Here is a 25,350-nt window from a genome sequence, read left to right on the forward strand (position 1 = left end):
CATGGTTACGTAAGGTACACAATTAGAAGCCCCGGGGAAGATGCTCTCTAAACAGATATGCGTGTCATCATCGAACGTCAGTTTTCGATATGAATGAACATAAAGCCACACTTCATGTACTAATTATAAGATTACATATTCTGTCCAAAATAGATTTTCGCTATCTATAGGTTGAGAATTCAAGGAAATAAAAAACCGAAAAGAACGGATACATATATATCTATATATATGCATGTGTATAGTTAGAGTATAACTTATAAATTATAAAGAAAAACAAAAATAGACGGTTGAAATAGAGTTTATGGTTACCTAAGGATCTTCGCATCAAGCGTTCGAATCTCACATTGGGGAGCTGGTGTAGCTGGTTTGAGAGGGTGGTAGACGGCCCCCTGTCCTAGGTCCCATACTCGAGCCACGGGGTGGAGGGTGAGGCGTGGTTAGATACATTTTAAAAGGCTGTTTCCAGATTCACGGAGACGTAGTTTGGGCCGAAGCCCAGATGAACCTCTCCGTTTAAAAAAAAAGAGTTTATGGTTATTTTTATTTTATTTTGTCCTACTAAATTACGTAATTTATTACGGATATGTTCATAACAGCATGGAGTTTTGGCGTAAGTAAAACTTATTATTTAACCATATGTTTAGCATATATCAAATATATAAATTTTCACCAAAAAAAATGTATAAATATATGGTCTATTTAAATTTGATGGTTGCAATTGTGAATTTTGATATATGTGGACGCAGTATTCATTTGTGAAAGAATAAATTTTCTTTATGTTGATTAAAAGAATTCGATTCAGATGAAATTTTTTGGGCCAGCTTTATGCTCTGCAAGTGCCAACTCCTCAAGGAAAAAAGAAGATGGAATTTTGTTTACAGAATCTGATAGAGATGGATCACTTGTGTGTATATATATATATATATATATATATATATATATTTTATGAATACAATACTTAAAATTATTACTTTTACATTACTGCATGTATCAAATAGTTTAAGAACTTTTAATTCTTGATATTATATCAACTCATTATGAATTCAATATTTTATATTTCCCATATTATTTTGTTGTCTTGCGATTATTATTACATGCATCCAATTACCAATTTGTCTACTTACTCAAACCCCTAAAGAAAAAAAAAGAAATGTATTTTCTAATGCCTTATGATGTGATTTTTCATAGCAACCCACTATCGATATATTCATGCATATGTGCATATAGATATGTATATGTTCATAAAATTCGTGTATATATATATATATATATATATATATATGCGAGCGTGCTTTTCATGAAGTTATAAAACATTAACATCATAAACTCGTTCATCTTTCTAGAGAACCCTATTCTCTTCTTTTTGGGGGAAATAAAAGAAATTATTCTAAAAATAAATTGAGTTTCTACATATACATGTTCAAAAACCTCAATCCGACCAAAATAAAAAAATAAAAAAAGAGAGTATAATTGTCCATTTAATAAAAAAACATAATCCGTAATACTCACCCATTCCGTAGATGCTTCTAATAAGTTATACATCGTATCATACTTACATATTAAGGGTGTTGGATTATTTTGTGTTCGGAATTTCAAAATTCAGATTTCATTTCGAATTAAACTTTTTCATTTTTATTAAAAAATACTGTTTTCCCAAAAATAATTTCCACATTATTAACTTTTAACTATACGTTTATTCGACATAAATCTATTTTAGAATAATTTGAGTTGATTTATAGAAACTGACATTCAATTATTTTTTTTAAATTGGATTTGGTGTATATATAAATCCAAATAGTAAAACGTGTTATTTTTTTAAAAACGAATGTTGTGACATGAGATTCTAATTTTGATGGTTTCCATAAAAATTTAAAGTAATGTGAACTACTAATTAAGTTAACCACAATCACTTTTTGTGTCGTGGAACTAATTATTTCCAACAGCGAGCAATCGATTGTTTGGAATTGTGTGCTCCCTTCTCATCATTGTTCCCTTTCGCACGTGCACGAAATTCGCGGCACGTGCACGTGTGCATTTTATATAAAATGAGTTCTCAAGTGAATTCCGGAACGCATTTTATATTTTGAGCGATTAACATCATTGTAGGAATAAAGTAAATTGCTTTTTATTTTTATTTTTCCCAAAGTAAAATGATATTTTATTTGTTCTTTAGCTTCTGCAGGCTTTTTAGGCTTTGTAGTCATTATTATATTCCCATTTCTTTTTTTCCAATTTTTTTTTGCTCTTTTGTATTTTTATTTTTTTTACAGTTCTTATATATTACACGTATTTTTTACAGTTCTTATATATTACCGCTTCCATCCATTCCAATATTCGAAAAAAATTTAATTTCAGTTATATTCATTCGATTTTTATATAAGCAAGAATCGGTTCATTTTACATATTGATTTTGATTTATTTTTAATTCAAAGAAATACTTACGTTACACAGAATTTTTCTTTTCTTTTCTTGGCACTATTTGGTAGTTACCGTTTAATTTAATATAAAAAAATGATATCCAATTGGTTTTAGATAAAATTCGGTTTGGATATAATTTTATATATCGAACTGAAGTGGGTTTTTATATTCTAAATCAATTCTTTAATAGTAAACTCTCCAGTAAGTGTAGCATTAAAGGCAAAATGCATGAAATAATTGTAGAAATCAATGATGATGGAGAGATCATATCTTATAGTTGGAGATTCTTTAGCATGTACAGACAAATCAGTGGATTTGGACTGACAGTTTGTGTGTCTAATTACTATGTTTGTTTACTTAGAACTTACGAACCATATTTAATTGAATCAAAATTATAATCCATGATGATTAACGGTGGTGAATCATATTGTCTCGTACAAAAAATGTGGAAGCTATTAAAGATTAATATTTTTATTTTAAAATTTTTATGTTCAAACGACTTTTGAAACCATCGTTGTGTAATGTATAATATGATTTCAACTTTTAAACTAATATTTTTTATTATTCCATAGAGGCTTTTTAAATGCTAGGGCGAATTTACTATACGGATATAATACAGGCCATAAATAGCCCAATAGTTATATAAATGGGCCTTAACCCGTGCATATGGGCCTTTTAACATATTTTGATTTAATCGGATATAACAAATTATATATGTCCACAAAAAAGATTACAATCATTGTTTCTCTCACATGAACAATATCATATGCTTATTATTTAGCACCCGAATCGTTATAGTTCTGATTTTTTTTTTATATGTTAACACTGAGATCTACATTTTTTCTTTATTTCTTTCTTTCTTACACCCTTTTTTCTAATATATATATATATAAACAAAGGGTGCATCCCCACCGTTGATCAAGACCGACGACATACACATCAATCCAACGTTCTAGTCACCGTGTTTCAGTAAAGATCGAGAACGTCAAGGATCAGACGGTTGCAAAGCGGACACGTGCCACGGTCCAACCATATCTTTCGGGAACATACTCTACAGTACGTATGCCCGCAGGGGATCAATGCCGCGCCCTTCTCCCTTCCCATGCACACGCAGCACACCCGATCACACCCCAACCACGTCGAATCACAGCCGTCCGATTCCGCCATCAGGCTCATCAACGGCACCTTCTTCGCCGCCGCCGTCATCTCCGTCACGCTCTCCTCAAGCGCCTGTCGCTCCGCCGCAAGAGCCTCCGCGAGGTTCGAAATTCCACGTGTCAAATAGCCCGAATCCGAACCCGGATCTGGATCCGAAAAGTCAACGACCCGGTAGTTGTCGTCTTCTTCCACGGCGATTGTAATCGGTCGGAGACTCCAAGAGGGTACACCACAACAGCAGCTCACGCCTCTCAATCTCAGCCGTCGCTTCAGCGCTCTCCACTTGCTACTCGCTCGATCTCCGCCGTCGGATCGGTCTTCGAGCAAACCCAGAATTACAGTTCTCCCACTTCCTGTTCTGTCGGATGTTTCCCTGAGCAAGTCACCGAGTTGACTCATCTCGACCCGAACCCAGAAACCCAAAAACCCGGAAACCGACAAAAGGTAATTCCTTTGGAAATTTTCTCCTTCAGAACTATGACAATGAAATCCTTGAAGCACACGAGAAACGGGAAGAGATAAAGAGCTCCGATTGCAGAAGGTAGTGAATGCAGGCACCTTGGTTTCGGATTCCTAATGTCGATCTTTTATTTGGGAATTTACTCACATGACCCACTTTCATCGCACCTATTTCACGCGTACACCAGAAAAAACATAACATTTTTTTTTAAAAGACGAAATTATCCTTAATGAATACACGATTTTTATCCGTTCGAAAACAACTTCGTTATTACGATTTCATAATTAATTCTAAATATAGTTATAATTGATTCTAAAAAAGGTGGCAAAAAAATCATCTGTCTTATTTTAGTCGTAATAAAGTCGCAAAAAATAAAACGAAAAGGGTATTTCGGACTTTTTCAACCGAAAAGTGGGTTAAAATTGAAAAAAAAAAAAAAAATTCTACGCTGAAATAGGTGCGACCCAACTGGGTTATTTGAGTAAAATTCCCCTTTTATTTGGACACAAGTCTTTGACATAATTATTTGGATTTGCTTTATTTGTTATAAGATTGAGAAAATGACAAAAATGGGATTTGAAAGAAAGGGTACGATAGAGGGTACCACTCATCAACGACGTATTGACTTCACGTTTGCCACCGCCCGCAGATGTCATTTTACCGTTCCTTTTAATGTTAAATTAAACATCATTTCTTATTTTAAATTTGTTTTTACGTTTTAAATAAAATATGCATAACGTTCTTACATAAATGTGGTGTATATTGAGGTCGAAGGCCAAAGGGCCCATAAAATTCAAATAGGCCTTTCAAAAATGGGCTTTGGCCCATTATCACCAAACAGAGCGCGAACCACCCCCACCTACTCGTAAAACGACACACAGTGTCGACGTTTATCTATCAATTCCCCAAAATACCCTTTTTTTAAATGTCGTGACCTTTATACCCTTTGGTTCACAGCGTATTTATACTCACCAACCACATTCTAGGCATTGTAGTGGTGAAACACTGACGCGGACAGCACGAGGGAAGTTAGGTTTGAACAGAGTGAAGAAACCGAGGAATGGCTCCTGCTATTGCCGTCGTCAACCGTGATCTCGCCGCCGGAGCGCCGGCGAACGCTCCAGCGACTGGTCGCGCCTCGGTGTATAGCGAGGTTCAGTCGTGCCGCATCAACCATGCGCTTCCTCTGCCTTCTGTGCTCAGAGATCCTTTCAAAATCGTCGATGGGCCACCTAGCTCCGCCGCGGGAAATCCAGGTCAGCGTTGTCGTTCTACTTCTCCACCTGACTACGGTTTTCGTTTGATTTGTTGGCGTATTTTGCATGCCTGATCTGGTAGTACTCTAGATCCTGTTTGTTTGCTGAGAAAAATGATGCTTTGGAACCAAATCTAGATGCATTGATAAGTTTGGATTGTCCCTATACGTAGTAAGTTAACGGATTGATTCGATAAATTGGCAATGTGTCTTCAAATTCAGTGGATTATCTGATAGATCTGTGTGATGTCGACGATGGAGGGTTTTGAGGATTTATTGCGTACTTGTTTATGCTTGCAGATGAGATAGCGAAGTTGTTTCCTTGCCTTTTTGGTCAACCATCTGTATCCCTGGTTTCGGATCAGAATGCTTTGTCAGGTCAGAAACTGAAGATAGGTGTTGTTTTGTCTGGAGGTCAGGCACCCGGCGGGCACAATGTCATTTCTGGACTGTTCGGTAATGATCTAAAACACCCTCTTGTGTGCTTGACGGTCCTCTCCATGGCATTCTTCATGAAACTGATACTGATTTTGATTTGATTTGTTTCCTGTTGGTAGATTACTTGCAGGACCGTGCCAATGGGAGCACATTGTATGGATTCAGGGGTGGTCCGGCTGGTATTATGAAATGCAAATATGTTGAGTTAACTTCAGACTATATCTATCCTTACAGGAACCAGGTATAATATAACTAGTGTACTATTTATGAATCCTCCTGACAAGCTTGTCATTGTCATTGATTTGGATTTTATAAGTTAGTGTCATATTTTGTCTTCATTCAATTAGGAAAATCACCATTTCAGATTAATGATCTTCATCAAGCAAAGGACATAGAGCAAAGAACATATGTTGATCGCGATATGCTTTGTTTTGGTTCTTGTCGTTGACTCACCTTTTTGGCATTGACAGGGTGGTTTTGACATGATATGCAGTGGGAGAGACAAGATTGAAACCCCTGAACAGGTTTTTTTGTTGTATTTTCTCAAGGATTATGTGCATGTTTCCAGAATTTCATCAGGAGATAGTGGTTAATTAAATTGTGGTTCTACTTGCAGTTCAAGCAAGCCGAAGAAACAGCTAACAAGCTGGATTTGGATGGATTAGTTGTCATTGGCGGAGATGACTCCAACACCAATGCTTGCCTCCTTGCTGAAAACTTCAGGTAAATCTGGCGGTCATTGGTTTTGAGCTGCTCATTCATTTTTGTGGCAAAAACTTTCCTATCCTTGTGGAAATTTTCTTGCCTGCGTTTATGTTTCACCGATTGATCTCATTTATATACTTCTGTTCAGGAGTAAGAACATGAAAACCCGAGTCATCGGGTGCCCCAAGACAATTGATGGTGATTTGAAAAGCAAAGAGGTTCCTACAAGTTTTGGATTTGACACAGCTTGTAAGGTTAGTCAGGGGGTTCGGGATTTGAAGTTTCCGTATGTCCCAAGAGATTTTGATTGTCCTCATTCCTGAGAAACAATGTACTCATTCTCTAAAGTTTGTGATTTTGCAAATTAATCGTATGCTGCTCTATTCTTCATCAAGAAGCTATTGTATGTTCTACTACTAGCATGGTGCAAGTGACATTTGGATGTTTGAATGGAAGAAAAAAGAAGTAAACTTATGTTCTGTCATGCTTATGCAGATATATTCCGAAATGATTGGAAATGTAATGATTGACGCGAGATCAACAGGAAAATACTATCACTGTAAGCGATTGTGCTACAGAAACTCATGAAATTGAATTGCTTGAGTTATTTTCTCTCTATTTTACTGATCAGCGCCATCAATTTTGTCTCACTTTATGCTTTTGCAGTCGTTAGACTTATGGGCCGTGCTGCTTCTCACATTACACTTGAATGCGCATTACAAACTCACCCAAACATTACCGTAATCGGAGAAGAGGTATGTTCCTCAGGATAGCATTTTTTGTTACATATGCATGAAAGTTGAAACTTTGTACAAGATGACTTTAATTTTTGGCACATATTGTTGTGTTTATAGTCTATATGTATTTTAACTTTGATGAGAAAATATTCTTTTGCAGGTTTACTCCCAGAAGCAGACATTGAAAGATGTTACGGATTACATTGTAAATGTCATCTGCAAACGTGCAGAACTTGGTTACAATTATGGTGTCATATTGATTCCGGAAGGTTTAATCGATTTTATTCCTGAGGTGCGTCAAAGTCTACTGCGTCCAGATCATTTTATTCACAGCACTTTTCTCTAATCATCTGTAGGTCATGTCTTCATGTGCGTGTGGTTTTCCCCGTTAGCTGACAGTTTCTGTTATTTGCAACTTCTCAGGTCCAGGAGCTGATTGCTGAATTGAATGAAATTCTAGCTCATGAGGTTGTTGATGAAAATGGACTGTGGAAGAAGAAACTGACCGAGCAATCCCTCAAGCTGTTTGAGTTTTTACCTGAGACGATTCAGGAACAGTTGATGCTCGAGAGAGATCCACATGGAAATGTCCAGGTAAATCAATCATCAATCATCAATCATAAACATTTTCCCTCAATATAACTCACACTTAGTCTCTCGTTTTGCATCTCCTTTGTGTCAATAGGTGGCGAAGATAGAGACCGAGAAGATGCTTATTGAAATGGTTGAAACTGAATTAGAGAAGAGAAGGCAAAAGGGTACATACAAAGGGCAATTCATGGGGCAATCCCACTTCTTCGGGTACTTCTCCTTTCCTAGCATTTATGTTATTCTTCCAAAGAAGAAATTAATGATCCATTACTCGGAAAAACGGGAATTTTTTCAGGTACGAAGGAAGGTGCGGTTTGCCTACGAATTTCGATGCCACCTACTGCTATGCCCTTGGTTACGCAGCAGGAGCGCTCCTCCACAGTGGGAAAACTGGTTTAATTTCATCGGTTTGTATACCATCCCCGTCTCGTTTTATACGCTATGAGCAATTTGACTCTTCAGTTAGTTGAAAACACAATCAAACGATAAATCTACGGGAACAGGTCGGGAACTTGGCAGCTCCTGTGGCGGAATGGACCGTCGGTGGCACTGCTCTTACTGCCTTGATGGATGTGGAGAGGAGGCACGGTACGACTTAACCCTTCTCCACCCCCCTCTTACTTTGTATATCCGGGGTGGACATTTTGGTTTTCGGTTTAGTTATTTTCTGGTTCGGGATATCAGTTTTAGAAAAATCAGACATTCGGGTTTTACATCGTATTTGGTTTGATATATTAATGCTAAAAACCCGAGTTGGTTTTGAACCTGGAATTGTAGGTAAGTTCAAGCCCGTGATCAAGAAAGCGATGGTGGAACTCCAAGGTGAGTTTGCTGATACTCTTTTAAAATCTCAGGCATCATACAATGAAAACCCGAAGAGCAAAAGACTAATAGATGGCAAAATCGTATCGAACCCCGCATGCAGGTGCACCGTTCAAGAAATTCGCAGCGGAACGGGAAGAATGGGCATTGAAGAATCGTTACATCAGTCCCGGTACGTTTTTAAACACGACACAATGAGTAACCTTGAGAGAGACTCCAGTCGGCGGTGGTCCTAACCCGTGAAATGTGGTTGGAATGCAGGTCCGATACAGTTCAAGGGCCCTGGCTCAGACGCCATCAACCACACTCTTCTTCTCGAACTCGGAGCTCAGTAATAAAAACCCTTCCTTTTCTACAAATGTGCCCTTTCCTCACCATTGGATTGCTTCACTGCAAAAATAATTCTCTGCCTTTGTTATTTTCGCCGTTTGGTTTTGGCTTTTGTTATGTTTACTTGTATTCTTGAGAAACATCAATATATCAGGATTCAGGAGTCTTGAGCCTTTTTTTTCCGATAAATATCTAAATTGTCAAAGATGATAATAATAATAATAATAATGGCATTAGAAGTGTGCAGAAGATGGTGGTGCGTGTCCGCGGCAAGTTTAGATGTATGCCCTAATGTCGTCTTTCATTTGAAGTAATTATTAATATTCAATATGGAGAAAAATAAGAATATGAACAGATTTGATGTAATGATTGTAAAGTGGGAAATGGGTGTTGGACAATATTTATAATATATGCAAAAAGAAATTCAAACACTGTAAATGTAAGCAATTTAATATAGATATTAGATTGTTTTACAGAGAGGACAAAAGGGAGAATAAAAAAAGAAATAATTGAGCAGTGGAGAGATATGACGTAAAGTGGGGAGAGAGAGAGAGAGAGAGAGAGAGAGAGAGAGAGAGAGGGTAAAAGGTCGTTTATCTCACAGAATCTCAACCTGCAGTGACGTCTCTCACAACATCACCCTTTTCTTCTTTACTCTCTCTCTATCTCCTTTCAACATATAAAACATACATGTATACATGTATCTATATATAATGTTACATGCACATATGGATACCATGCATGTGTATGTATACTATCCATACGGCAGACTCGGCAGAGTAAAACCCTAACCCTAATCTGCCATCTAACCTTAACCCACGAGGAGATGTTTCAGTTTCAGAGTCGAGGCCTCGAAATTCACCTCTAAATGTGGATAATCTCTCAACACGATATTATTTTTGTTTCTGATAATCCAATTATCATCTACTTTGTTCAAGCCAAATTAAAAATAAATAAATGGTGGATCTTGAAATATGTGGCAACGTAGAAGAGTCTGAAAGAACATACAAAGAAATCATTAGTGAGGAGTTTAGGTAAGCATAATTTATATATATATATATATATATATATATTATGATGATGATGATGATGATGATGATGATGATGATAATAATAATAAATGCATGTGTTAGACTGTTAGTTAGTTATTTAACTCTTAAAGTACCGAGTGTTATTTAACTCTTTACGAGTGAAAAGAAAAACGCCGCATGCTTAGTTTGTAATCACTGAGGTCCAACGCATTCACTTTTCATAATTAGCAACATGTAAAGTTGATTTGGTCAATTCATAAACTTTTAAAACTTGACTAGTCAATTAGCTTTCGTGATTAATATAATACATATATCATGTAATTTAATTAACATATTCACCCACAATCTCTCTTACTAATGCGTTATGGAGGTTTTTTTTTTCTATTTTGAATTTTTTGCTAGAAATATTAATTTAATTGCCCATTAAACACATGTTAATTAAATATCACATGATATTGAGATTTGATTTTGCGGGTACGGTGAATCTCTCACAGGAAACCCTATGACCCTACCATGATTTGAGATTCGAAGGTTTTACTATAGCGAATATATATACATCATCATCATTTTTTTCAAGAACCATTACCATGATCATATATAAAATTATGATGCTTTTATTTAATATATATAAAATTATCACCGTACATTTGGTAACCCTTTACAATTAAAACTAAAACGGTCAATACGGAAACAAATTTTAGGAATTATTACATAGCATCAAAGGGGAAGAGAGACAGAATCGGTGACTTGTATCTAACACAACCCATGGACAAGCTAGCTGTCTTCAACAAATTTGTCTCCCTGTTCTTTTGGATTTCATGATTTAAAAATAAAAACAAAAAAGAAGTTATAGGAAGTTGCCGAGATTTTGAAATGATTTTTGAATTAGATTAACTTTCGACACCAGTCAAATTCAAGTGGCACCATAAACATGTCCTTTCAACGTTGGCCACGTAATAAAATGTTTTGCTAACTTTTATTTTGCAGATAATTTGATTTCCCTATATTTTATTAGAACACATATAATTATGGATAAATATTTTTTTTATCTGCTTTATCATTTGATTCCTCTACATTTTTATTAGAACATATACGGAGCGTGCTAGTGGTGTATTTGAACAGGAACCCTAATTTTTGGGGGTCTCATTTTTTAAAAAAAATTATGTTATTTTTAATTTTTAAAAATTGAGTCATAAATTTTTTAATTTTTTTACAATGTTATCATAAAAAATAATTATAAAATTAGTTTTCTATTTTATGATTGAAAAAATATATATTTTTAAAAAAAAGCACAGTACCTGATGTTGCCCATCTGGAAATAGGGTTGCAGTGCGCTGAAGATTTTCACTTGAAGGAACATTGGAATGTTCAAACCTCGGACTGCTAAATCCAAATTCCTTCAGGGAATTTGGAGACCCTATTTCAGACCTGAAAGGATCTCCTCCGCTAGAAAGGGAGAAATCTGAAGCCCTTGGAGCAGAGCCCTCATTTGCAAACTGGTCTTCAAACATATGATCACGAAAGCTTCCGGGGCTGAATGCAAAACTAGAGGCTTTAGAATGAAGGTTTCTTTCTGAAGCAGACTTGCTGTTGAGTCCTAACGGTTGTTTTCCATAGCGACGTTCTTCATACTGATAATCGTAAGGAGGGCTTTGGGAGTAGGAATGATATGACTCGGGACAAAAAATATAAAATTTTAAGAAATCTCAATATGTATATATATATATTAAAATTGATTAAAAAAATAAAAAAATATATAGATATATAGATATATAGTATTTGCCCGGAGCTTCTGTCAACAATGAGACGGTCCTGAACATGTAATATATATATATAACCAAAAATGATGTCACGCATAGAACTATTCCTTCAATCTTGTAATTGGAAATATTATTTCTTTGCAGGAATGGATCTTTGAAATGCCAGGTGAAGAAACTGTCAGAGAGGTTAGTGTAATAACCGAATCATTTTGATATTCAATAAAAGATTTGAAGCGAAGCATTTCATAAGTAGACAGCAATGTTCTCTTGTGAAAAATTGTCCTTATTATAATGATCGCACATAAATCCCCATCAACACGTTCTTTCCATCATGGGCATCACGGCATTGTATACTTCCTATAAAAAAAAAGTTTTTTTTTGGTTTTAGTCCTATAAAAAAGGTTACTGTCCTGCATATATACATCCATATATATATATATATGCATGTGTATATATATATGTATATGTAAGTAAATACAGGTTAGATAGAAGTCTTGATCTATATTGAACGCAAGCACTGTTTTATAATAATCTCGAGTTGTTTACATTTGTCATAAAAGCTTGTGTTTCTTGCGTTAGAGTTTTAGTGTTGGATATTAGTTTTATGTGTTGGGCATTTAGATAATAAAAAAAGAATCAGATTCTCGATTGGATAAAAGGAAAAATATATATATTTTTCTGCTTTAATTGGAGCTATTTTTCCATGGGAATACATGAAATTAGCCCTACTGTTGAGTTGTAGGGTCTTTAGTTGTAATAACCAGCTTTTTAATAATTGCTGATTAGGTGCTCTGGCTTGAACTATTTTTGTACTTGTCAGATAATGTCTATGTGAACATTCAAGTTCCACTGCACAAAGCTTGTCCAAGAACCCTTCATCTTCGTATTAAAGATGTTGTTATTGGTTAATTTTAAAGTTGAAAAACAATTTATTTTAAAAAAATGTTTTGCGCCGTGACTAAATTGATATCCTAGCAGTAACTGATACGACGAAATGTGGTGGATTAAACAGAAATTAGGATATAACAGTTCCTAATCAAAATAAGCGATTGATTTTAACACATCTATATTCATATCTACATGTATAATATATGCTATAATGGATTAATCAGTATGCCATAATCATAAGATATGGCAATTTAATTAAGAAACATCTTTTTTTTCCTCAATAAAAATGGCCATGTTCAAGTAAACATAACTAATTAAGCTATAAACTATTAAGAGATACTAAGAAGATTGAAGACAAAAAAATGTTGCGATACAAATACACGGTATTATGGTGTAATACGATAACAATGTCGGCGGTGCAAAATGCGCGATGGTTTAGTGGTTATTGTGGAAAAAGAAAATAAATTGCGCAAATGCACGCGGCTAAAGCCGAAAAAAGGAAAAAAAATATGACACAAATACACAAATCGACGATTAGAGTTTTACAATCGAAAAGATTAAAAACCGGATTTAGAAAAGATCTAATTATTCAACATATAACATTATAATATTTATAGGTAAAAAATAAAATTATATAATATTAATATTTTATTTAGTTAATATAAATATCTAAAATATAGAAATGATATCAAATCTAAATATTACATAATATTATGTAATCTTCTTGAATTTTTTCCTTATCTCTTAATATAAACAATTTATTACTTCTAATTTAATTTGGGTATATTTTATTGTTGTTTATTTTCGATTCTATTTTTTTTTGTTTAAAAGAACTCAAATTCTATTTTTAGTTAATAACAAAAATATTTATTCTAAAATCCAATTAATTACTATCAAATTTTAGAAGTCTCGTAACAACCATACCAAGAGGTGAATAATCTTAGACTGTTCATCTATAAAAACCCTAAATCACAGATGAAGGTTACGCATAAATCCAAAATTACTTTTGAGTAATGATGTCTTTTCATTCTTTTATGCACAATCTCTTTCTCCTTTTCGTATTTTTGTCCTTTTCTCGAGGCAAATTATGATAGTCGTCAAATATAATAAATAAGCAAACATACAACAATTTAAATTATATTATATTCATGCTCATGGAGCATCTATAATGCAAAGATATATATCACGATATAAACTTTTATTTCTATCCACCACTATACGCGCGCGTGTGTGTATATATATATGCGCATCACTACTATTCGATGAACATTGTCTCTCCCATTCAATGGACATTCCTTAACCACACATATATGTATATATATACTATATATCATATGCATTTATTGGCCGAATCAATAAATAAATGATTTTTGGCAACGTGATTTGATGGCTTCCTTGTAATCTCTCTCTCTCTCTCTCTCATTGATTTCTCAGTTATCTTTTCCTTGCCAGAAATCGCAGTGAAGGCAGTGGCAGTGCAAAGAAGAAAAAACAGGGAGAGAAGTTTTTTCTTTCATGGGGAAAGCAAAACTTTGCCTTGAAGACTTCCTCTTCCTTTTTTTTTCTCCCTCTCCCTTTGATATGAACAAATCGCTGTCCTTAACCTAAAAAGCAAGAACAAAAGCTTATATACAATTCCTCAGTCTTGGCATAAAGAGAAAAATAAATAAGCCCATTACATAATATATATATATATATATATATATATACCATGTACTCTAAATTCTCAATTTAGTTTTTGAATAGACAAAGGTCTAGATCGATGTTGTCATGGGCTCATGGGCATTGTCTCAATGCATCCTAAAATAATATTACATCATAGTAGACTACAACCTAATCGATGGAGTGGACTTTTCCTCGTTGCTTGTATGTTGTTCATTCACATAATATTTTACACAAAAATATTATTATTAGGTTTATTTACCAACTATCAAAATGAATGAGCTTACATGTGATAATTATGGTGTCATAATTAAGGTGTATATATATATATATCATCTGAATATGAAATCGTCTCGAAGACTAAATCTTCATATCATTCGAGAGAAAACAAGAAGTGGAAATCAGGGTAGCAACAAAACAAGATCAGAATTCAGAAAGGGAAATAGTGAGGAATTAATTAAGGAAGATTTAATGCATGTGGTGAAAGACACACAAGGAAGAACACAAACCCCCATGTCCAAAAAAGACAGAAATGAAACACCAGAGACTTTAGAAGAGTTAAGAACTCACAGATCACACAATCACTGGCTCTGTATGTTTTTTCTCTTTTTTTTCTTTCTACTTTTTAATTTTTTTCTAACAATTTTATTTTATTTTTCTGGCTTCTTCTGCTGTTTCCCTCTCTCCCATAACTCACTATTTAGGATTTCCCTGTGAAAAAGGGAAGGGGCCTGATTGTTGTGGCATAAATCCCGGGAGACCACTTTAATGTAATGCAAGTAATTATATGATCATACATATACATATACATATAGAAATAGAGTGTGTGTGTATATATATCTTTAGGGTTCCCCAAGATTTGTTTTGTATTTTATTTACGTCAAAAGCGATAATTAAATGCTTCATTAATATTGGCATACTAGCGTTTATATAACAACACCGAGGTAAATATTATAGAGAGAGAGAGAGAGACTGGTGGAGTGGTTCCAACAGCATTTCTTGTCTGATGGCTTTTGTTGGGGATAATGGTAATGGTCCGATGTGTCATGTATATGACCATGATGATGATGTCCATCATGACATCATCACATGACCATAATCATCATCATGGCCATCATGAATACGGTATCTAATATACATATCAGTCACACCAAAGACCAAAGGGGTGCCTTTCTTCAATCACCACCTCTTCCTCCACAAACAGTGTGGCCCCCAAAACATAGAGCATAATATTTACAAGAACATAAAAAATAACACTAAGAAAGTGAGCCTGCCTCCTTGTTCTTCTCTCTCTTTCGCTTCCCTCATGGAGATCCATCAAAACGACGCCGCTGGAGGAGGAATCAACCCTTGTTCTTCGTCTTCATCTTCTGCTTCTGTCAAGGCCAAGATCATGGCTCATCCTCACTATCATCGCCTCTTGGCTGCTTATGTTAATTGTCAGAAGGTGAGGAGAATTCATACAAAAAAAAAAACCTTGACAAGAAAGTGAGGGAATTCAAGAAAGGAAGCAAGATCTTGCAAAACAATTGCTTATATAAAAGATCTCGAGAAAGAAGTGCTCTTCGTTTAAATTTCTCGAAAATTTTAAGCCAATCAAAGGAGATGCTGAAAACCCTTGCAATAAAAGATTTACCTTTTTTTATTTTCTTGAAAAAGACCCATTCTTTTCGTTTCTGATTTGGCTTCGAGGTCGTGTTCAAATGATCTGTCTTGTTTATTAGTTTCTTGATTTAGGAAGATTAAAAAAAAAAGGGAAACAAATTCTCTTTCACATGAGAGTTTGGAGCGTAGAACCCTTTTTCCAAGAGATCAGTCTTGTATTATTGTATGTGGACACGAAGATAAGGACATTTAGTTTGACCTTCCAAGATCATTGTTTCCTTGTGTCTCTCTGTGTACATATATGAGAAGAAATTGACGATCTTTCCCCATGGATATCTTAAAAAGGTGGGAGCTCCGCCGGCGGCGGCGGCGAGGCTGGAGGAGGCGTGCGCCGCGGCGGCGGCGGCGACGATGGGCCCCACAGGTTGCTTAGGCGAAGATCCGGCGCTTGATCAGTTCATGGAGGCCTATTGCGAGATGCTCATTAAATACGAACAAGAACTTTCTAAACCCTTCAAGGAAGCCATGCTTTTCCTCCAACGCGTCGAGTGCCAATTCAAATCTCTCTCTCTCTCCTCTTCTTCGTCTCTCTCTGGTTCTCTCTCTCTCTCTCCTTGAAGAAAGGTTTTTCTTTTGGTGCTATATGTGTTGTTCTGTGCATTGAGAAGTGAGAATGATGATCAAGCCCATGCATTTTTTTTGGGTTTCCGAGTTTCCAGTGACGTTAATCAACGTAGATTCATCTGAAAAGTCGAGGTTTTTTTTTTCTTGTGGGTTTTGAAAAAGTTTATCCTTTTTTCCCAATTTTTCGTGAGGAAATGAATAATGAACATGTTTGCCTTTGATCTATGAATTCTAGGGTTGGGCTCAGCTACGCCTCTGAGCTTGTTCATCTACATATCTAGGGTTACGTATGCAAACATATATATACGAATGTACGTATAGGTGTCTATCGAGTTTCTTTGTTTGATTCCTTTATTTTCTTGTTCTTTTTTTTTTAAATTTTTATTTTGGGTTTCTTCTAGCTCTATCTGTGCTCAATATCTTCTGGCCCGGGGGTTTGCGAATCTCTTCCGCTGATTTGTTTCATTGTATCCATGCTCAGGCGCATACGTAAAAAATATATTTGTATGCATGTATATGTAGGATTATATGTATGCATGTAGGAATGCACATGTCTACATGCCATGCTCGCATTCTTTCGTCTTAAAATGCTAATTCAATGTTAACTCTCCCCCTTCATTCAATTTCTTGATTTGACACACGCTGGTATTTGAAGTGCTTCAAGTCTCATATGTTATTTCGCATCTTTTTGTTCTCCCGATGCCGTAAATTTAGATTAATTTCTTCCATATATGGTTCGCTTACTGGTCGGTGAAGATCATATCTACATGCATATATTACTCATGTACAATATATAATGTATGGTACTTGCACATATGCAACAGCATGATGAGATGGTCACTAGAATGACCCGTGTCTTAAAATCAGTTCAAGAACTCTAAGGCATGTTTGTAATTGCAAGATGTCAACATATATAAGTAATGTTTCATTGAACAGGTTGTGGTGAGGGAAGTGCTGAAGAGGAGGTGGACATGAATAACGATTTCATAGACGCGCAGGCTGAGGATAGGGAGCTGAAGGGTCAGCTCTTGAGAAAGTACAGTGGTTACTTAGGAAGCCTTAAGCAAGAGTTCATGAAGAAGAGGAAGAAAGGGAAACTCCCCCGAGAAGCTCGCCAACAGTTGCTCGATTGGTGGAACCGACACTACAAATGGCCTTACCCTTCGGTAACCTTTTACTTTCAACCTCATGGTCTACCCCATGCATTCATGCTCCCATGCCATCATCACATATAGCTTATGTATATTTATGTATGTATGTATGTAGCATGCTCTTGTATAATATGGATGGAATTGAAACTAGCCAAATGTTGGGTCAAGGTAAGAATTTTGGGTCTCGTTTTTTTTTTTTGCTTTCGCAATCCCACGCATTGTACATTCATCATCGGTTCATTGGCTTTTTAACATTATTCATAGATCTATCAATAAATCACATAGACATGGTTAATCTATGTATATATGTATATATATATTGATTAGTTTAAGATGACAAAGAACTTCAGCTCTTATGTCCTGCTCGAGTGCATATAGTCCATCTTAAATTTGTCATCTAGGTCAGCTTATAAGGTCAGCTAATTCAATCATGATTTGTTGTAGAAAATGACTTTCCTAGGGTTCAAAAACGGGCATCCCTCGTATTTCGATTTTCCATCGCATTGCAAGTGTTATTGTTGAGACATATACGGGGTGTCTGTGTGTATATGTATGTATTGCAAAAAGCCTAACCCGGAGCTGGTGTTTGGTATGGCAGGAGCAGCAGAAGCTGGCACTGGCCGAGTCGACGGGTTTGGACCAGAAGCAGATAAACAATTGGTTCATAAACCAGAGGAAACGCCATTGGAAGCCGTCAGAGGACATGCAGTTCGTGGTCATGGATGCATCTCATTCACATCACTACTACATGGACAACGTCTTGGGAAACCCTTTCCCCATGGACATCCCTCCCTCCATGCTCTGATCCCATCATCATCGCCATCATCATCATCATCATCATCATCATCAGCTTTTTATCTATATGTCCTTTATATGTATACTTTAAAAATCATATTTATGATTGAAAATGCCAAGTTGTTACTAAATTGGTTTTCCAAGTGTTTTGGGTTTGATTAACCGAGGGTGGCTCGGAGAGTTTGTGGCTTTGTTACAGTTATAATATTGAATTATTATATGACCCGAGGGACGAAGTTATGTACGTTCTGTGCCAGTGTTATGCGTGAGATTAATTTGTTATATATACACATAAACTCACCCCTTAACAGTTACACGACTGTACAAAATTTACGGCTTGTTTTTACTGGTACGTAAATATTTTAAATCATGTTACCAAGATTGAAACTCACTAATCACAGATTCACAAAGTGGTAATTTCGAGAAGTATTTTTTTTACTCATGATGACTCGTTTTGGAGTTTCATATGAAACGAAAACATCAATGGAATGGAGAAAACATGAAGAAATTTCGTTTTAGTTTATGATAATAAAAACATAGATAATTAAGATCATGTTTATTATTGAAATTATAATAAATTATTTTATGATTCTTTTTAAGTGTCGTAATTTTGGTGCTTATGTCACTAAAGAGGAATTGATCGTACATCTTATATCAATTAAATAGCCATATTTTTGGCAAATTATTAGGTAAATATCAATTCAATGTCGGGTGTCCATTTTCTTTTTGGATTTATTCCTCAGCTGGTCATTTTCGTTTTTTCTAATTACATTTAAAATAATAAAAATGAAATAAAACAATTTCTTAGAAGAAAAGTATCTTCATAAGAATCAAATTTAAATATAGAAACCGAACATAAAATTAATATAAAAGTTAAATATAGAATCTACAAAACAAAAAAAAACTTTTTTTCACATTATACCAAAAAAAAAACTTATTAATAACCTAAACGTACGAATAAAATTTTGAAAACCCAGAAATAATTTCAGAATGAGTTAATAATACCCTTTTATTGGGCCAACGTGGAACCGCAATTAGGCCACACGACAAGTTGACACGTGGAAGATTCTGATTCGTCTGAGATAAACAACCCCCAAGATCAAATCTAAGCATACTTAAACGTTTAATAATCCCAGAAAAAAGGACTACCAAATTAAATAAACCTGATTAAGATGATACATCCCAATAATTAAATTAATCAATCTTGTTCTCCCACAGGGATGACTCTAAATAAAATCATTAACTCTGTTTCAATACCTCACAGAGATTCGCTAGACTTCTCCTCCTTCAGACCATGACTTCTTAGGGCGTTTCTTTCTGTTGTTTTATCCGTCTTGTCGGAGAATCGGAGCTTCCAATCTTCATATAAATAAAGCTTACATTTTTGGGAAATTCCAAAACCCTAAGAGCTTCGATGGCTAAAACAAGACCTGGGGTCAGTACTAGCTCCAAGAGCGGACCAGGGAGGAAGGAGCTCGATTCTTACATCATTAGAGGCACCAACAAAGTCGTACGAGGTAGTAAATTTGCAATACTTTGTTGTATCGATGAATTTCGAGATGTTTGGTGACTGGAATGTGTTGGGTTTTTCATTTTGGGCTCGCAATGCCCGCGTTTAATTGGGATTAGGGTTTATCAGTGTCGCTGGATTTCCATAGTTCCGGAAGATCGGAAATTTGATCAAAGGCAATAACTTTCAGTTTTTCTGGTGGTTTATTCATGGAAAAGGACAGTTTTTTCTCTTGGGTTTTCTCAAAAATGCATCTTGATCGATTTTCGCAGCTGGGGATTGCGTTCTGATGCGTCCATCAGACGCTGGTAAGCCTCCATACGTGGCCCGTGTTGAGAAAATCGAATCTGATGCTCGTAAAAATGTTAAGGTTCATGTAAGATGGTATTATCGGCCGGAGGAATCTCTAGGAGGTCGGAGACAGTTCCATGGAGCCAAGGAATTGTTCTTGTCGGATCACTGTGATGTGCAAAGTGCCCATACCATTGAAGGGAAATGCATTGTTCACACATTCAAGAACTATACAAAGCTCGAGAATGTTGGGGCTGAGGATTACTATTGTAGGTTCGAGTATAAGGCTGCCACCGGTGCTTTTACTCCAGACCGAGTTGCCGTGTGAGTATCTTTATGAATCGGTGATTCAATGTGGATTTCCTTAACGAGTTTCTGGTTCTTATACTTGATTGTGTTTTAAAAGGTACTGTAAATGCGAGATGCCGTACAATCCAGATGACCTCATGGTGCAATGCGAGGGTTGCAAGGACTGGTAATGGCTCTGCTATTTTTACTTTTTGCAGTAGTTTTGCTTTGACAACGAGCTAGTTATCACCGAAGAAAACTTATAAGATTGACAATGTACCTTTTCAAGAGCGTGGAAGAGCAAATGGAAATCTGTGATGAAGGTTGTTTGGCTTAGAAGTCATTAACAAAGTGTCCAAACATTGACAACCTTAAGCTTATTTATGCTCTTTTAATGATAGATTATAGTCTCTTGTTATGGGTTATTTGAAAGGAAAGTAGTTCCTCATTATCTAGAGGCTGTAGGCTGTAGCCAAACCAAACCAAATCCATTTATATCAAATATTATCTTCAATTGTTGCTCTTATAACAAAACTGAATTGCTACTTCTGTGGCAGATCACAAATCATTCAGAAGGTGGCTCGAGAAAAGTTCAATGTTTAACTAGTGTTAATCTAAAATGTTGAAATATCTTCTCTTGAATTGTGCTGTACTTGTATTGATTCTGGTTATGCAGCCTACTACTAGTATTGCCCTTTGTAGGTATCACCCGGTCTGTGTTGGAACGACCATAGAGGAAGCCAAGAAGTTGGATCACTTTATGTGTTCTGAATGTGACGCCGCTGGTGGTGGTGATGAATATGGCAAGAGATCACAGAACGGATTCGCGTCATCACCAACAGATGATGTCAAAGTAAGATTCATGACCACGACCACATTGCTATAGAAATTTGTAGTTATGTCTTATTTGTTTCTTGGCCGGTTCAAGGCCTGAAATTCAAGTAGTCATTTGTCGGAGATTTAAAATCGGAACAGTAATATTTGTTTTTAATACTAAACCCCGAATTTAGTGGATTTTCAGAGATTTGAGAAATAGAATAGAAGTGACTTTGGATCTCACCTCATGCAAAGGGTCCGAGTCATTACAAACCCGAAAGGGAAATCTTTATTCTGCTTCTGCATCTTTGAGTTTCGAATATAAAGCATCAGACTTTCTCAAAAGATATGGATATGGTATGCGCGGTTCTTCTTCTACATCTAAATAAAGCATGGAAATTTGAGCTGTCTTGATTGTTCATCTGTGCTTATTTTCCTTCTTTTGTTCTTTCTTGTTCTTTTTACAAATATCTGAAACCATAGGCATTGTATTTCGAGGGAGTGATACAGCGTTCATACTTATATATATATACTTATGCTCGATTCCTAGTGCATAGGATGGAAAACTATCAAATTTCAGCCGGTTTTCCAAAATCATGGGACATAGTTCGTGTGACACACTTGTGATATTTGATCCATCTTCTATCCTCCCATGCCGGCTCTTAGTCCTTTTGCTTCTGCATTTCAGGTGGAGCCAAAACGCCGGAAAAGATAGAGCAACGTTCTTCCGAGGAAGATGAAGAAGAAGAGGGAAGTTTTGTTGTTGGGTAATGCGAGTCAGATCGTTCTTCATCTATTACCTGTAGAATTTTGATTCTGCCCATTGGAAGAACGAAAAAGAGGAGGAAAAGGGGAAATGGCTGTTTGTGTTCTGTACAGAGACCGGTCATCGTCTGTGATCTATGATGTTTCTTCCTTCTATTGACAGAACCAAAAGATTCTGGTTTTGTCATTGGGGAAACTCAGTAATATCATGTGTAGATGTGAATAACAGGTTTTGCCGATGGTTTTAACCAGATAACGAATGTTTAATCATGGTTAAAATTTACAGAAACGAGAATCAACGGTTGCACATGCATTCTTTACATCTCGGGTAACGGTAAACGCTTCGACCCTTTGGTCTGGCCAAGACATGTTTGGTTTGCCTGATCGCTTTCCTCACCCTTTGCTCCAACACTTTCCACTCGATCGTGTTGTTCTTCATGAATATGTCCGAAAGTCTCCTATTGTTCGGTCGGATAGTCGGCATCCTTCCTCCCCCGTAGTATATTCGGTAACCCGACACGAGAGACGACAGCTGGCTCCCCGAGTCTGTCATCGCAAACGCGTCCGCTGCTGCACATGCGATGAAATCCAGCGCCGCTAGCTACAAATGTGTAGAATTCCATCACTTGCGTACAGATCTCTCGGGTAGATTCCTTTCGAAAAGTGTGTTACGTATCGTTTTTTTTTTTACCTGAGATGTGGAGTTGATGAAGGGTTCGAGTTCGCTCGGGGAGAGTAGATTCTCTTTGGTGACCAGGTTAGGGTACAAGCTCGTTAAAGCGGGTATCCGTTTCGCCCCTCCGTATATGTTTGCCCCTGCGATGAAAACACGAGTCTTGCGGTTGAACCCGAGGGCAGCAAGCTCGAGGACCGCTTCTTCCGGTGTTAACGGGCAAAGCCCTTCTGACCTCAACTCTTCAGGAGAAGGCAATCTGAAAAAAGAAGGCATTGTCATTCCGACAAAGCACCGTAAACTGAATAAGTGAACCGATCCGAACCTTAACACATAATCACAAACGAACTAAATCTGATATAAAAACTAAATGGTTATGATTGTTCTAAAACCGAAGAAAACAAACCTAAACCGAATAAAAAAATAACAAAAAACCCAAAAAATTCTTTGAAAAAAATATTACTTTCTTCAACCCGAAACCGAATCGAATTCGGTTATAGTTTTTCTAAAACTGAAATAACTAAATCGAAGTGTGAAACCCGAATCGGTCACCCTAATAAAAAAGTAATAAGCAACAAGCAATGGAGAACGAAAGGGAAGATAGATAACGGACTTCTTCGTCTTTGATAAAGCAGCCAAAGACGGGAAGTGTTTCTCGCGGTAAGCTTCCAACTCTTTCTGCTCTGTTTCGCCACCGCCAAAGTAACAGAGAGAATGAGCCACCATGTCGATTTCAAACCTCAAATGGAGAGCAAGGTATTTAGAAGCCTTTCGGGCAGGACCCGACTTCTTGTCCAAAATCGAGGAAGCATATTTCGGACCGACAAGGTAAGGGTCTACCGGCGCGAGGTAGGATCCGTTGTCACGTAATCTCCTTACTATCGATGCACCCGTTTCTTGTATCTTAGGCACGAAATTCAGTGCATGAAAATTGCATCGGCATCTAAGCCTCTAAGACGGAAAGGTGCCATTGTTAGGAAACCACAACACAAAGAAACAGAACAAGAAACAAGAACAAGAGATGGAAGATTCTGACAAGAGATGTACCTGTAACTCGAACGGTATCGGGTCAAAGGCTAAGCGATTACTGAATCCAACGAAATGGACAACTCTGTTCTTGAGAAGAAGAGGGAGTATGTGTTTCAGATAAAAACTCGGCTTGGCCTCTTTCATGATATCTGCATCCGTTACCTTTAGATATAAAAAAAAAGGATACGAAAATAAATAGACATGAGGAAAGCGTAAGCATTTAGGACTGGAAGAAATTATGCGAAGAAAGAAACTCACAACGCTGCCGATAGCTTCGAGATCTAATGAACGGAGCTCCTTTGGTAGTTCCTTTACTATGCGGATATCGGGAGAAAGGTACTTAAGAAAGTGTTCCTCTTGATATATATCTCCAAACTGGCTATGAATATTAAGAGTGTAAAATTGTTTACAGATTCTTAAAAAAAATAAATGTTATCCATAGATGCAACTCTTTAAAGCATATATATGTGAGAGAGAAAGGGAAGGGCATCTCAAAAAAGAAAAAAATTACCTTGCATCTGTCCAGACATCACTGAACATAAACTTGGGAATGACAAGGGTTGCATTAAGTAACCGGGCGACGACAACGATGTTGCATACCTGTTTTCCCCGGTGAAACATGACATTTAGGCAATAGGGAATTCCGGGCATTGTATATAGTTACAAGAATAAGGAGGAAACATCATAGCAATTTTGTCTTACAGCTACTCTTTGTTGAGTGATCCCTCCATTCGCAGTTACCATTATATACCCGTTTTTCCCATCTAAGAACCACAGAAAGAAACACCGAATCAGAACATATACCATCCGAAACAGCTCCAGAGAGAGAGAGAGAGACCATCAGGTGCCCAAGACCGTTGATCAGAGCATGGCTTCCAAGCAGTGGCTTGTTCTTTCGGCTCTCGCCATAATTCTTTTGGCTCAAGTTTATTCTGGCCCTACCAAATACAATAATACCGACACAGAAACATGTGATCTTACGACTTGCAGATGAATGGTACAAGACAAAGAAGGACCGACCAGTACCTCGGCCAAAGCATGAGCAGCCAAAGCCAACATTCTTCCGTAGGTTCCATCGTATTTCCTCTTCAGTTTCCCCGACCTTTTGTGCTCGCCGCTCTACCGCACACAGAAACAAGTTTAGGCTGATAGAATTCAACATCCACCCATGCAGAAGAAGTATCTCAACTAGTTCGATGAAGTTCAAAGTAACCAGACTTTGTTTTGCTCTCGGGCAATTCCTAGAATGTCCAAAAACGGTATAACTTTACCAACTAGATTTGGATTAAAGGCTATCAAGTTTGAATTCAGATCAAGACCCAGTTTGTAATAAATAGATGACAAGCAACCATTACAAAATAGATCAGAAATGGAAAGTTAGCTATTCTACTGCAGACCAAAAAACAAAAACAAAACACAATCCCAACTGAAGCATTTACATTTGGATCTTTAGTTAACAGGTTCAATGATTCTTTCAGCCAGACACAGTTACAGTCTATAGGCAGTAAGTTTGAGAAAAAGTTCAGATTTTTTTTGGTACCTGCTGAA

At 36.5% G+C, this 25,350-nt stretch overlaps 5 protein-coding genes across 6 annotated transcripts in view; 3 read left to right on the forward strand and 2 right to left on the reverse strand.

Annotated features, from left to right (window-relative positions):
- Positions 1 to 3,078: 3,078 nt before the first annotated feature.
- LOC104818608 lies at positions 3,079 to 4,351 on the reverse strand. The gene has a single exon (XM_010548246.2). The coding sequence runs from the start codon at positions 3,973 to 3,975 to the stop codon at positions 3,385 to 3,387; it is 591 nt and encodes a 196-aa protein (XP_010546548.1). The 5' UTR covers positions 3,976 to 4,351; the 3' UTR covers positions 3,079 to 3,384.
- A 677-nt stretch (positions 4,352 to 5,028) lies between these two features.
- LOC104818616 (pyrophosphate--fructose 6-phosphate 1-phosphotransferase subunit beta 1-like) lies at positions 5,029 to 9,097 on the forward strand. The gene is made up of 16 exons (XM_010548260.2): positions 5,029 to 5,292; positions 5,592 to 5,747; positions 5,849 to 5,970; positions 6,200 to 6,253; positions 6,346 to 6,452; positions 6,583 to 6,688; positions 6,930 to 6,993; positions 7,101 to 7,189; positions 7,332 to 7,463; positions 7,595 to 7,765; positions 7,857 to 7,972; positions 8,058 to 8,169; positions 8,266 to 8,350; positions 8,540 to 8,584; positions 8,688 to 8,756; positions 8,846 to 9,097. Exons 1-16 carry the CDS (start codon positions 5,097 to 5,099, stop codon positions 8,917 to 8,919), a joined length of 1,698 nt encoding a protein of 565 aa, XP_010546562.1. The 5' UTR covers positions 5,029 to 5,096; the 3' UTR covers positions 8,920 to 9,097.
- Positions 9,098 to 15,393: 6,296 nt separating this feature from the next.
- On the forward strand, positions 15,394 to 18,674 carry LOC104825275 (homeobox protein SHOOT MERISTEMLESS-like; the record flags this gene model as incomplete). The annotated part of the gene is made up of 4 exons (XM_010557575.1): positions 15,394 to 15,702; positions 16,206 to 16,455; positions 17,421 to 17,650; positions 18,234 to 18,674. Coding segments are annotated over 4 exons (996 nt in total), but the record flags the coding sequence as incomplete, so codon positions are not given.
- Positions 18,675 to 19,627: 953 nt separating this feature from the next.
- On the forward strand, positions 19,628 to 22,366 carry LOC104818627 (chromatin remodeling protein EBS-like). Of its 2 annotated transcripts, XM_010548285.2 has the most exons (5): positions 19,637 to 19,947; positions 20,213 to 20,555; positions 20,638 to 20,706; positions 21,222 to 21,372; positions 22,024 to 22,366. In XM_010548285.2, the coding sequence occupies exons 1-5, from the start codon at positions 19,845 to 19,847 to the stop codon at positions 22,048 to 22,050; spliced, it is 693 nt and encodes a 230-aa protein (XP_010546587.1). In that variant the 5' UTR covers positions 19,637 to 19,844; the 3' UTR covers positions 22,051 to 22,366. The 2 variants fall into 2 exon arrangements, with proteins under 2 accessions (XP_010546594.1, XP_010546587.1); XM_010548292.2 differs by lacking the exon at positions 22,024 to 22,366 and having other exon boundaries at positions 19,628 to 19,947; positions 21,196 to 21,342.
- LOC104818624 (uncharacterized protein At1g04910-like) overlaps positions 22,340 to 25,350 on the reverse strand; it is a 4,005-nt gene continuing 994 nt past the window's right edge. The window contains exons 2-10 of the mRNA XM_010548271.2: positions 24,829 to 24,923; positions 24,641 to 24,740; positions 24,505 to 24,566; positions 24,314 to 24,402; positions 24,061 to 24,181; positions 23,821 to 23,964; positions 23,387 to 23,724; positions 22,792 to 23,032; positions 22,340 to 22,701 (exon numbers count right to left, since the gene is read on the reverse strand). Of these exons, the coding sequence (XP_010546573.1) occupies positions 22,396 to 22,701; positions 22,792 to 23,032; positions 23,387 to 23,724; positions 23,821 to 23,964; positions 24,061 to 24,181; positions 24,314 to 24,402; positions 24,505 to 24,566; positions 24,641 to 24,740; positions 24,829 to 24,923 (1,496 nt within the window). The 3' untranslated portion in view covers positions 22,340 to 22,395. The remainder of the gene's footprint in view (positions 22,702 to 22,791; positions 23,033 to 23,386; positions 23,725 to 23,820; positions 23,965 to 24,060; positions 24,182 to 24,313; positions 24,403 to 24,504; positions 24,567 to 24,640; positions 24,741 to 24,828; positions 24,924 to 25,350) is intronic.

Source organism: Tarenaya hassleriana, unplaced genomic scaffold (genome assembly GCF_000463585.1).
Source record: "Tarenaya hassleriana unplaced genomic scaffold, ASM46358v1 Cleome1, whole genome shotgun sequence".
NCBI lineage: Eukaryota > Viridiplantae > Streptophyta > Magnoliopsida > Brassicales > Cleomaceae > Tarenaya > Tarenaya hassleriana.

Bases quoted from the DNA above. Each gene is read 5' to 3' on its own strand.
- LOC104818627 (XM_010548285.2), top strand. From the start codon at position 19,845: ATGGCTAAAACAAGACCTGGGGTCAGTACTAGCTCCAAGAGCGGACCA. The intron at 19,948-20,212 runs GTAGTAAATTTG...CGATTTTCGCAG, and splicing joins CACCAACAAAGTCGTACGAG to CTGGGGATTGCGTTCTGATG. The intron at 21,373-22,023 runs GTAAGATTCATG...TCTGCATTTCAG, and splicing joins CACCAACAGATGATGTCAAA to GTGGAGCCAAAACGCCGGAA.
- LOC104818608 (XM_010548246.2), bottom strand. From the start codon at position 3,975: ATGAGTCAACTCGGTGACTTGCTCAGGGAAACATCCGACAGAACAGGA.
- LOC104818616 (XM_010548260.2), top strand. From the start codon at position 5,097: ATGGCTCCTGCTATTGCCGTCGTCAACCGTGATCTCGCCGCCGGAGCG. The intron at 5,293-5,591 runs GTCAGCGTTGTC...TTATGCTTGCAG, and splicing joins CTCCGCCGCGGGAAATCCAG to ATGAGATAGCGAAGTTGTTT. The intron at 6,254-6,345 runs GTTTTTTTGTTG...TTCTACTTGCAG, and splicing joins AGATTGAAACCCCTGAACAG to TTCAAGCAAGCCGAAGAAAC.